A 12,236-nucleotide genomic window follows, 5' to 3' on the forward strand; every position below is an offset into this window, starting at 1 on the left:
GCCACAACTTTCTCAGAAAGAGAAAGGAAAGAAAAAAAAAAAAAAACTTTTACAAATAAAGCATGAGATGAAACGGAGGGCCCATCCCACAGTGAACACAAACACTGCAAATGTGCTTTCCAAACTCCAGGGTGGGGAGGCTGGGAGGGGGCGGGGGGAGCAGAGCAGCAGAGTGAGAGGCAGGAGGGGACAAAGGAACTGCACGAACATAAGAGGTAGCTTTCAGAAAAACAACGCCCCCACCCCGACACAACACAACCAAGACCGGCTCATCCCTCACCAGCCAGGAAAACAGACCCATTTTGGCAACGGTAACGCACAGGGGTGGGGTCGCGCAGTCGGAAGGATCTGAGTAACACAGGCCCCCACGCTCAAAGGACCCAGAGAATTTTAAGAAAGGGGAGATCTTGTCTAGAGTGTTTTAGGCTGAACCGATGCTGGCTTGACCAGTTCATGCCCTGGGCAGAGCCAACAGTGACTCCAAGGGCCCCAGTACCCACCCCATCCCCTCCACCCACCTTCTGCAGCCCCCAGCCCCCACAGTCAGACCCTGAGCACTCGATCCTTCTGTGCAGCTCCTTCCAGCTGGGAGGCTGGTCACTCAGGGATGGAGGGGCCTTGGCCAGCTGACGGGTATTAAACCAACTATTAATTTACACGAGAAACAGAAAAGAACTTCCTCCCCATTCTTCCAACCCCCAACCAAAAAAGCCATACAGGGGTTACAAAAGCTCATGAGGTCACAAAAACTGAGGTAATTCAAGTACAATGTGCTAACGGGAACCGGGGACACAGAAAAGAAGTAACACAAGGCCAAAGCACTTTCAGCAAGTCCCCTCGGCCTGCTCCCTGGGGGTGGGGGTGGGTGGGCGGCTGCGAGCCAGGAATTCTGTGCCACTCTCTGGACCTGGGTTTTCCACTGAGCTCACCAGCTCTGGGGTGTTCAAGAGGTCAGCACCCTCCCCTGGCCAGCATCCTAACTCTGGGGCAGGTGTCCCCTTCCCCAGGGGGAGGGCACATCTGGGGGAGGACACCCACATCTTCCCCTTGGCCAGCAGCCCGCTCACGATTCCTTGTCCTAGGGACTGAACAAGGGGTGGTAGGGAATCATGTCTGTTTGCTTGGTGGGACCGTATGTATTTAGTTGTTTTTCCATCTGGGAAGCAAAAGCAGCTCAGCAGGAAATCTTGCTCAGGACAGGGCTTTCCAAGGGTGGGGTATTACACTTGTTTTGTGTTCTCAGAAACTAAGGGTGGGAGTGGGGATTGGGGTCAGACACAGCTTCCCCACTAGGGAGCTGGGGGAGGAGGGCTGGACACTCCCTGGACCTGGAGGACAGGAGTCAAGGGAAGGCCAAGACCAGGAGCTGGGGGAGGAGGGCTGGACACTCCCTGGACCTGGAGGACAGGAGTCAAGGGAAGGCAGGGACCAGGAGCTGGGAGAGGGGCAAGAGCCACGAGGCACCTGGAGACCACAAGGGGACACCCAGGTTGGCAGAGCAGAGGGAAGCACAGGTGAATCGAGTGATGGGAGGGGAGGAAGAGCCCTTCCCACCCCAATCTTCCCCCAGCAAACTAGAGCCAGTGACCCAGTCCCGCCCCACCACCCCCCGGTCCCCCCGCCTCCATCTTCTGAGGAGTCCTTGTGGATGGCAGGCAGAGTCTGCTTGGCCCTGACCAGAAAACCCCTCACCTTCTTCCCAGCCTCCATTTCTGGACATAAAAAGGGTCTGAGCAGAACAAACCCCTCTCTACCCCCACCCAAGAAATCAGGCTAACCTCCAGCCAGGAGAGGAGGGATGGTGGCCCCAGGAAGGGGCAGTGGCCAGGCATCCCGGTCGCCTGGCGCCCCAGAGAAAATCCAACGCCAGACAGCTACCAGGGTTCCTTTTCTCCCTTTTTCCTTAGAGAGATGCATATATTTGCACAGTCCTTCCTCCACTTCACCCTGCTCTGACTCGCCTCTCGCTCCACTCCCCCGCCCCTCCTGGCCCGGCTTCACACGTAGCACAGGTACAGGTACGTCTTCTCTATCCTCCAGTCGGGCGGGATCTCCTCGGGCTTGTGGCCCTTCATGTGCTTCTGCATGGAGGAGAGGCTGGGGCAGTACTCGGTGCAGATGGTGCACTGGTAGGGCGAGGCTCCGTTGTGCGTCCGAAGGTGCTTGATCATGGCCGAGTAGTCCCGGGAGCGCTGGTGGCACAGCTTGCACTCAAAGGGCTTCTCACCTGTGGAAGGACAGAGGGAGGGGCGGTGAGGGCCTCCACTGGGACACGCTGGGCCCTCAGTCCACCCTGGGCTCTCTGGAGAATGTCCCTCCAGTTCACACTTTGCACCACAGTGGATACATCACCCGGTACAGCAGCCACCAGTCACACATGGCGGCTGAGCGCCAGACACGTGCCAGTGCAACTGGGAACAACAGTCTTCATCGTATTTTGTGTAACTAACTTAAACACCACGTGCACCTAGTGGCTGCGGTGCTGCAGCACAGCTCCAGGCCCTGGCCGTCCTCTGCTTCACTCTCCCAATGGCACAGACCCGACCCTTCCTGAGGAGGGACGTGGGCGTCTGGGGAAGGGGCAGGGAGGCCCGGAACTTCCTTGGGGATGGCCCTTCAGCAGTTCTTCCCAGGGGAGCAGGGCTATAGATGGCAGCAAGTAGGGGTGTGGTGAGATTGGGGGAACCTGTCCTTCAAACTTGACGCATCTGGGCTTGTTCCTCAGCATAGGCTCTCAGAAATTGCACTGGACCCTGCCTTCCCTCTGGGGCTGCAATGGGGGTCAGGGGGATAGAAAACCTGGCAGTGCACGGCCCCATGCTAGCTGGTACCTGAAGAGCCCCCTGGAGCTGGGCAGAGGGCGTGAGGGAACCTGTTTCGATACAGTAATTAACTGGCCAGCCATCTCGCTATCGATACTCCTCCATGCAGAGGCCCCAGCAAATAATGAAGTAATGAACAGCCAAAGTGATCTAACTATCGACCTGCTATTTACAATAGTCACTGCCAATGCATCTAATGATCCACCTGCCAGGTCACATCCCCGACAAGGGCTAAGGAAGCCCCAGGGCTCTGAGGAGTCCTGTGGGTCACTCTAGTTGTCAGGAACAAGCACCCCATCCTCTCCTTGTCGCTGATGCAAGAAAGCAGAGCTACGACAACACATACCCTCTGCTTACTGTTCCCTCTGCCCACCCCTCCCCGCCCACAGACGTCACCTCTCCCCACCTCTGCAGAGACAGCTGTCTCCCCTTATCAGGGGAGGCTTCCCAGTTTGCCAGGCCACTACCTTCCACTGCGCTTATCCTCAGAGGAAGTCCTTCTGAGTATCTGCGTTCCCCCAGACAGTGGTGTACCGGTGATCAAATGTGTAACAACTGTTCCCCCCAAGCCTGGATCGGTAGCATTTGTTCATAGCCACCCTGTGACTAGTACCACCCTGGCCGATGCTAAGCAACCAAGGTGATGCCACTGAACTTGCAGCTGGGCAGAGATGTGCACAAGCAGGTGCAGTGCGGCCCCAACACTCCACTGCCCCCAGCTGGCAGTTCTGGGCATCAGGACCACTTCGGTTTGCTCTGTGCTCAGACCCACGGTAAAACTATAGCTCACGTTTCTTTTATGTAAAAAGAAACGTGAAGTCCCTTTGAAATGGTAAGACATTATACACAGAGGGGTTTATGAAATATATCTGCTCCTCTGATCTCAGAACCTAATTCTAACTTATGACTTCCCACCTCTCATCATAAATTAACTCAATGCTCTCTAATAATTCTTACTCTACCTGTCAAGGAACATACTATCCTAACCTTCACTTTCAGCTAACTGGGGAAAGCTAATTCAGGATTAACAAACAGACATCACAAATAGCGTGACCTGGGAACTGCTGGTGTGGCTGCCCGGAGGGCTAGCCCGGGCTCATGGGGGGGGTGCTGCGGTTGATCAGCAGGGCTGCCTCGGCCTTGCAAGGAGGCAGAGGCACGCAGGTCAGCACACGGGCCCTTAGCAGAACCTCTTCTACTCTTCGGCTCGGAGCTGGGCCTCGGGAGAGCCCTCTGTGCCCGCCCGCACCCAGCCTCCAGGAGCAGCCCGGGCGCGCTCGGCCCTCAGTACCTGTGTGCACCCTGTAGTGCGTCTCCAGCTGGTGCTTGAGGCTGAACTTCTTGCCGCAGCCATTGCACTCGTAGGGCTTCTCACCCGTGTGGATGCGTTTGTGGCTCTTGAGTGTGCTCTCATCCCGGAAGCAGCTGCCACAGAACTCGCACTCGTAGGGGTGGTCGCCTGTGGGGACAGGGCTGGTTCAGGCCTTGCCTACCCCTGCCCCCGTTTTGGGGGACAGCAGGGCACATGCAGTGCCTGCGTTCACTACCGGCAAAGACGGCTGCAGGGCCCCCCGCCTCTGCCGGCCCCGAGCATAAACAGGGAGCGTGTGCTCACACGTGTCCAAACCTTACTGTGGCCCAGTGGTCCTCCACGGGTCAAGGGCCAGTCTCAGAAAAAGAGCCCATTTGCTTCGGAGATGAACAGCCATCCCAGAAAGCAGCCCCCACAGGGTAGAGCAGGCGCGGTGGGGGCCTTGAGACCTTGCCCCTCAGCTTCTCATGCTACTCTCTTCCTTTCCACTAGGTCAGGGGCAAAAGCCACTCCAGCCTGACAACCCTGCCCTTAAAACAGCCCTCCAATTTTGGGGACAATGAGAACATTATTGCCAAAATGCCTTCTGCACTTTCCCTCCCCCACAGTTTCACATAGCCGTTCTCTCTGCCTGATTTCGTCTCTCCCTGGTGAACTCCTAGTCATCCTTCAAGGCCCACTGCAAAAATCACCCATTCGGAAGCTTCTCTTTAGTCCCCCAGGCAAAATGAGTTACATTTTCTTCTCTGAAAAAAAGTTCCATATTTTGTTCTTTTAGCAGCAGTAGTATAATTTTTATGACACCTTCTAATTAAAATGGCCCATTTTTGTTGAGTGCTCACTACTACACTAAGAACTTCACACGATCATATCACTGCAACAACAGATTACTATTATTCTCATTTTACAGATGAGAAAACTGAGATGCTTAGAGATGCTTAAACACGGTCCCCAAGGTCAAATAGCTAGTCAGTAGCTGAGTCGGGAGCCAGACTCCAGTCTGGTTCCAGAGCCTGGACACAGGCACTGTCCCAGATTGCTGACTGACATGCTTACTGTGGCCACTGGCATGCCCGCCATGCCTCTAAGGGGAAGCAAGTCAAGGTAAAAGGGAGCTCCATTCCTCCCTGCAGCCTCGGTATGTAACATGAGGACAATCCAGAGCAGGCACTCAGGAAAGGGGTGTATGAAACTCGGGGAGAGCCATGCCCGCCAGCCTCCTTTCTGCATATTCCAGTGTCCCCCGGAAGACGTGAGGTCGGGCTGGGGTGTGGGGGTTAACCAGTTTTCGTCTTGTACCCAAAGCGTGGGCTTTGGGGATGAAAGGTGAAGACTTGAGCTACTTATTTATTACAGGAGTGAAGGCACAGACAATAAAGATAGATTGATCACCCCAGACTTTGTTCATGAATATTTAAATATCGCTGATTCGTCTTGTCACTGTAATTACAATTTCTCTGGGCTGCGTCTCCCACAACCACAGTTTATGGTAAAGAATGGCCACTGTATTTCACTCGTCCCCCTGCAGATGTGCGGGCTGCCAACCGTGTAATGTCCCCTGCATTTCATACATTCTCTTCAGCTGCTGGAGGTTTAAGTCATCCACAATGACCTACGTTTCTTCATTATCCCCATGTCAAACCGCGCTCGTGCCTGGGCATAAATTGTCCTTCTCGTTATAGACTCGCATGCCTGTGCCTTCACTTCCTCTTTAAAATGATATTTTACTCTCTTCCCTCCCTCCCCTCCTCAGGCCGCTACCCCAGGCCCCCCTCCTACAGGCAGGCCCCTGTACCCACATAAATTCTCATCTGTCCTGATGGCTCTGGAGGGTTTTTACGGCTCCGTGGGACTGGGTGCTGGGGTCTGCCCACTGGCGGGCTCTCTCACAGGTGAAAGATTTTCGAGAAGCACAGGGGGGGTGGGTGGGAGCAATTCCACCGAACAGACCGATAGGGAAAGCTCAGGGAGCAGAGCTGCCTCTCGAGACCAGTTCTCCCCAGTCTGTGGGGCACCGCCCCGGCTGAGCCTCATCCACGCAGATCTGGGGACGAACGGAGCCCTGGGTGAGCACCGGCCCGTCCTCTGACTGCCAGGGCTGTGCAGACGCCTGTCCCCAGCTGCCAGCCCCATCCAGCCCAAGGGGAGGGGAGGCCCATGCAGACCCCGGTCCTAATTAGCTGTGAGGTCAGTGTGTGCGCCTGTGCCCGAGTGCCACTCTCTATGTACGCAGCTGCACACACCCCGCCTGACATCCAACTGCCCCTCCTTACTGAATCAGCAATGATTACGACTTTAATCAAGGATTCAGAATCCTCATTAAGATATAAATAAATAAATAAAGCCAGGGCCACGTGAGACTTCAGCCAGAGCCGGTAATTAAAACGTACATCAGCAGCCCCCCGGCTGGGGGAACCGGTGGCTGCGCCTCTCCCCTCCAGAGGGGGCCCTAAGAGTTTAAAGACCAAAGGGTGGAGACAGAGAGGTTTGTTTGATCAGATTTTTATGAATTTAATTATGTAGCGGATCACGTGTTAAATGAGTTTAAATAGGAAATCTCCATAGTCAGCCAGGGAAAAGAGTAAGAAAAACTTAGAACAAACACGTACACACACACACACCCATGTGCGCGCACACACACACGCACACACAAGGCTCTGGAAACATGGCAAGCACCTGGTCCAAAATCCTCACCCTGAGAGTTAATTGTGTCAGTGTTGCCATAATGTACACAAAACTGGCTGCAGAACTCAAAATCCAATTTGTGGTATGTTGATTAACTCTGTAGCCTCTTTAATGAGCTTGACATTAAGTGCAGGACAAACGAGACTAATTAGGGCCCCTCGGGCCTGCCCAGTGCACCTGTGACCCCAGTGGTCTGTCCTTACCTGCAGTTCCCCTGGCACTGGCCAGGCCTGGTGTCACCCTCACCACCCCAGCCCCATCTCATCGGCTCTTCAGGCCCCTCCATGCAGCACAGCTGAGACTTTATTCTATGACAAGCCGTGTGAATCAGGGATCCATCAATGCCAAGAGCGCGGCTGGACTAACTTACCAAACACAGCTGCCGATGCTAAACACCAGGCCCCAGAAGCAAATGGGCCAAGAACAACGGAATATTAATGAGGTATTGTGTGGGGTGTGCTCGGCCTGTATATGGCTGTGTGTACAGGGCCTCGCTGGCGTGGCAATCGATGGGCGTGTGTGTTGTGTGCACAGGCGGTGCTCATGTTCCATGTTTCCGAGATTAAATGCTTCCCTCAAACTATGTCTCCCTCCCCACAGATCTGGGCAAAGAATGACACAGAAGCATGTGACATTTGGACAGCTGAGCTCTTTGAAAGTGGCCCCAGCAGAGTAGGCCATATCCTGGGGAGACTTAGCAGGGCTGGATCGTTCTAGTCACATGAAGCCAAGAGATTTGACCCACAGCATCCTCAGCAGTGGCTGAAGGTGACTGGCTTTCTTTGATAAGGCTGAATTTGGGGACTCAGTGCAGGAGGTGTTGACAGGAAGGTGCATACACCTGCAAAGGATGCTTACAAGGCACTACAGAGAAAGTCCCTGTCAGCATTCCTTCCTCCTTAGCCCTTCTTGACAGGCCCCACTCTTTGGGGACTCCCTGTCCTGTGCCAGCCATTCTAAAGAGTTCTCAGCAAAACTGGTGATGCTGAGGCCACGAGCTCCCCTGAACAGAGTGGCATCCAGAAGCGAGAGCCCAGGCAGGCTCCTTGGTGAGCATGCCCACTGTTGGCAGGACAGGCCACTCAGTCCATCATAAAGAAAGCCCCTCCCTTATTCAGCAGAGCCTGTCACCCACAAAAAGGCCTGACCTGCATACTTAATCCTGGAGCTGTGACAATACTCAAGAGTGAGGAGAGAAAGTGCCCAACCACCCCTGTCTGCCCACACAGTTTTTTTGTATCGTCTCCAACAGACGCGAATGTACGCCCTGTCACAAACTAGATATAGAGTCTGCCTGCCTGTCTCGCTGGCCCTGACTCATCACTACCTCTCCCCCGAAACTCAGGACAAAACACACACAGCAGAGACACGTGCAGACTCAGGAAGGGGTCCTTTACCCATGTGTGGTCAGCAAGCATCCAATTTTGTCTTGGAGAAAGGAAAGAATTTAAGTCGCCCATCCCTTACGAGGGGATTGGGGGCAGCTGCAAGGAAGCAGATGCCTCTTAGCCCTCGGGGACCAAGTGTCCCTACCCCAAACCTAGAGGGTGGGGCCAGACCACCTGGTCTAGCCTCCCTGACTCACAACCCCTCTCCTCCCCCATCGTCTGGAACTGGCTAAGCCGAGACATTTCATGGCTGATCATTTACTCCCCTAAACAAGGTTAAGGCCCCAGTACAGAAAACGTGCTTCCATTATTGTGGAGCAATCAGAACCACCTCTGCAACATTCCCCTAAGAGCCCAAGGCTCCCTTCGGGAATGTGTGTCCACAGGGTGGGGGCCAGGGAGAATGAAGGGGTGTGTGGCAAAGAAAATTAGAGACCAAGCAGGTAGGTTTTCCTCAAAATGAGTTTTGGGCCCACCTGCCTCAGAATCCCTTGGGAATACTTATGAACAATGTTGAGTCTTGCATCCCACCCCATACGTACAAATCAAAGCTTCTGAGGGTGGGACCCAAGACTGCATCTCTAATGAGTACCCTCTGTTGAGCAGAGATGGAGACCTCAAGTTCCACAAGGTGGGGTGGGGAGAACTATCAGCATTTACCTGCCCCTGACCCAATCCTTGGGCAAAGAAGGGCTGAGGGCTAATGTAGCCCAGCACTTCCACCTTACGTTTTTGGAGGCAAATCCAGACATTGGTTCCCAGAGACCCTGATCCACCCATCACCTGGCTGGCCTACCTGTATGTGAGCGCAGGTGGCGCTTGAGGGCGGTGTGGCTGGGGAAGGTGCGGTTGCACTCGCTGCAGATGTAGCTGCGCACGCCCGCGTGGACCTCCATGTGCTGCTGGAGCGCACTCTGCGCCTGGAATCGCTTCCCGCACAGCAGACAGAAGACAGCCATGTCTGTGCCTGTGGGAGACAGAGCGGGAGAGCCTCAGGAGGCTGGAGCACAAGGCCATCTTCACTCACCAGGCAAGAGCAGAGCCAGCGTCAGGCCCGTGCCCCAAGCCCCACGCTCGGGCAAACCCAGAGGCGGCCCAGGATGTGCAATGGTGATGGAGCGCCCAGTATGTGACCCAGTGGTGGGCAAAATCAACCCCCTTCCTGCCCCATGGAACCCACAGGCTGGTGGGAGAAAGAGAGGCATTCATGGAACACGTCACAGCAGCAATGGGAGCCGGCGATCCTATGGAGTGCTAAAACGGCACCTGTCGGAGGGACTTTTCGGAGTCTGGGGCAGGCTGTGGGAAGTCAGGGTGGCCCCTGTGAGGTCAAGGGAGATGACATCTGCCAGCATTGTTCGAATGTCACTAATTTAAAATCACATCTCCAATACATAGGCTCTACACCCACCCCCTTCAGATAAGGAGCGAGGCGCAGAGAGATTGAGTAACTCGTCCAAAGTCCTGAAGACGGGCAGAGCCAGGAGGTATCCCGAGACCCGGAGGGCGTCCTCTCCTGGCGCTAGTTACATCAGTCTCACTTCTTTCAACCACTGCTCCACTGATTGAAGCACGTGCCTTAAGGGTCCATTCATTCAACAAATATTATTTCAGTACCTTCTACAAGTGGGAGCCTCTTTTTGGCACTGGGGCTGTAACCATGGGAAACTATACAAAGTCCCTACTCTCCTCACAGATGTTCCCCAGCACACAAGTGGGGGGGGGGGGAGACATTCCTGGAAGACAAAATAGTGGCTATGAACACTCCAGGCTGGAGAGATACATGTAGGTCAGAGGACCGGACAGAAGAACAGCACAGCTGGGAGGCAGGGAGAGGGCGGAGGGGGAGCCAAAGCAGCAGGCAGGGCCAGGTCGTGGGGGGTCTTGAAAACCATATTAAGAGCTTTAGAGGTTTCATCCCAAGACCAAAGGGCAATTTTCAAAGGATTTTAAGCTAATGAGTAACATGAGATTTTCATTTAATTCAGTCCAGTCATTCTTGGACAGGCAGGTAAGTACCCATGGTACCCTCCAAAGACAGGCTGCCATTTCCTGTTGGTTCTGAGCCCCTGTCCAATGCTGCCCTGGGGCCACAGCCTCTCTGGGTGCAGCACCGCCCAAGGAAGCACCTAACCCCCATCTAGGTCCTAACTGGGTTAGTGCCCACTATTTTGGATTCTGTCTCCATTAGCATGTCAGCTCCCCTAGCAGGCCCAGCCGCTGCTCACCTCCCTTTGCTGGCATCTGGGCAGTATTACCTGTGCTCAGGCCCAGGGGAGGGTCAGAGCAGGAGAGGTAGGCATGCCTGGTATCTGTCACCCGGCTCAGAGGGGAGGAAGAGGCAGAGCTTTGGCTGCAGGGGTCGTAGTCGGCTCAGTGTGGAATTAGGGGCTCAAAGTGGGGTGCAGAGAAGGATGGCATGAAGAGCCTGGCTGCCCTCTGGTCCACCAGTGGAGACAGCAAGTGGGAGGCCTGTTCTCCCGCCTCAGTCCCATTCATGGCTGGTCTGGGGATGGATTTGTGGGAAAGCAAGACCTCTCACTCCCCCTATTCCTCCACCCCTCACAGCCACCCGTGTAGACACTGAGAGATGAGGCGCCTGCAGCCATGTGCAATTCACGCTGCCAGCACCCAGGACCAGGCCAGGCCGAGCAGGGGGACAACAGGAGCGCAGGGCATTCTGCTCCTGGCCTCAGAGAAGACGGGAAGGGAACTGATATAGGCACTGTCCTAGGTGCTTTATCTATGCTGTCATCTCATTTAAAACTTGCTACTCTCCAAGCCAAGCATTCTCATCCCCCTTTTTACAAGTGGGAAAACAGAGAGATTAAGTAACTTGTCTAAGGTCACACAGTGAGAAAGAGGCAGAGTTGAGATTTTAAAATGCCTAGGTCAGTCTGGTGTCAGAAACCACAGGGCTGGGCCCATGCCTACCTCTGGATCTGCCACCTATCTGCCTGGGCTTCTCCCAGAAAAGCAAAGTAACACCCCAGCAAGCCAGGTCCAGCCAGCTGGTTCAGGAGCTCGCATGCACCCAGGGCTCACTCAGCAATACTCAGAGAACCTGTGCTAGAGGAGCGGACTGGGGGCAGAGTCACAGGCATGGCTTGGCTCTCTGAAGGCTTCCAAACCCCTGGCAGTCAGCAAACTCTCTGGGAGATAGGGGCCACACAGCCCCACCTGATCGAGGGGCTGTCCACACCAAAGGGAGTGGGCTGTCCAGGCAGAAGCAGGCCAACACTGACGGTGAGTCCCCAGAGTCCAGTCCATCCTGGCCAACACATCCAGGGGTGGAGTCCATCTGCCACGTGCTCTCTGACAAACAGCCCTCGCTATTCCATCCAAGGGCCCTTAGCACCATCCCCCTCTCTGTCCCTAAGGTCACCCCACAGAGAACCTGGATTAAGCACAGCTTTAAATCAGTAGATGGAGCGGGCTTCCTGGGTAAGCCATGCTCAGGCTTTTCCTCACGTATCACCTGAAATCTCTAGAATGGAAGGAGCCTGGGTCATAGGGAACATGAATGGCATTCTGGGTGGGACACCCTGAGCCTAAAAAGCCAGGCCCAGAGGAGCTCTGAGGGCTGGCACCACCTTGCAGGACAGACTAAGGCTCCTACAGCACTCTGTCCCCTTGGACTTCCCACTGTGCCTCCCTCCTTTTCAGGATGGCCTGAACCCACTCTGTGTCCAGTAAGCTGACTCAGTGAATATGACCAAGTGTAACACTGTGACCAGGGAGGTGCTGAGATCAACCAGAGAACTAGGGTCCCAGACCACTGGGGGACACCAATCCAACAACCAACCAGAGGACAGACAGGGTGACTTCAGGAGGCTTTGGAGAAGATTCCGAGAGGCTTTTCTCAATGGTTTTGGAAAATGAAGAGTCCCCACCAGGACTAGGAGGTGGGGAACCAGAGTCAGGTCAAGGAAACACCACAAGCAAATTTTGGAGCAGGAGGGGACCGAGAACAGGCCCTGAGGAGAGAGATATAAGTGGGGAAGGTTACTGGGGTTGGATCACAGAGGG

At 54.7% G+C, this 12,236-nt stretch overlaps 1 protein-coding gene across 2 annotated transcripts in view; it reads right to left on the minus strand.

The window, feature by feature from the left end:
- Nucleotides 1–1,712: 1,712 nt before the first annotated feature.
- ZBTB16 (zinc finger and BTB domain containing 16) overlaps nucleotides 1,713–12,236 on the minus strand; it is a 174,919-nt gene continuing 164,395 nt past the window's right edge. For both annotated transcript variants that reach the window (XM_016208941.2, XM_016208942.2), the window contains 3 exons: nucleotides 9,004–9,174; nucleotides 4,114–4,281; nucleotides 1,713–2,227 (listed from right to left, as the gene is read on the minus strand). In XM_016208941.2, the coding sequence (XP_016064427.1) occupies nucleotides 1,998–2,227; nucleotides 4,114–4,281; nucleotides 9,004–9,174 (569 nt within the window). In that variant the 3' untranslated portion in view covers nucleotides 1,713–1,997. The remainder of the gene's footprint in view (nucleotides 2,228–4,113; nucleotides 4,282–9,003; nucleotides 9,175–12,236) is intronic.

The sequence above is a fragment of the Miniopterus natalensis genome, chromosome 11 (assembly GCF_054644295.1).
Source record: "Miniopterus natalensis isolate mMinNat1 chromosome 11, mMinNat1.hap1, whole genome shotgun sequence".
Lineage (NCBI taxonomy): Eukaryota > Metazoa > Chordata > Mammalia > Chiroptera > Miniopteridae > Miniopterus > Miniopterus natalensis.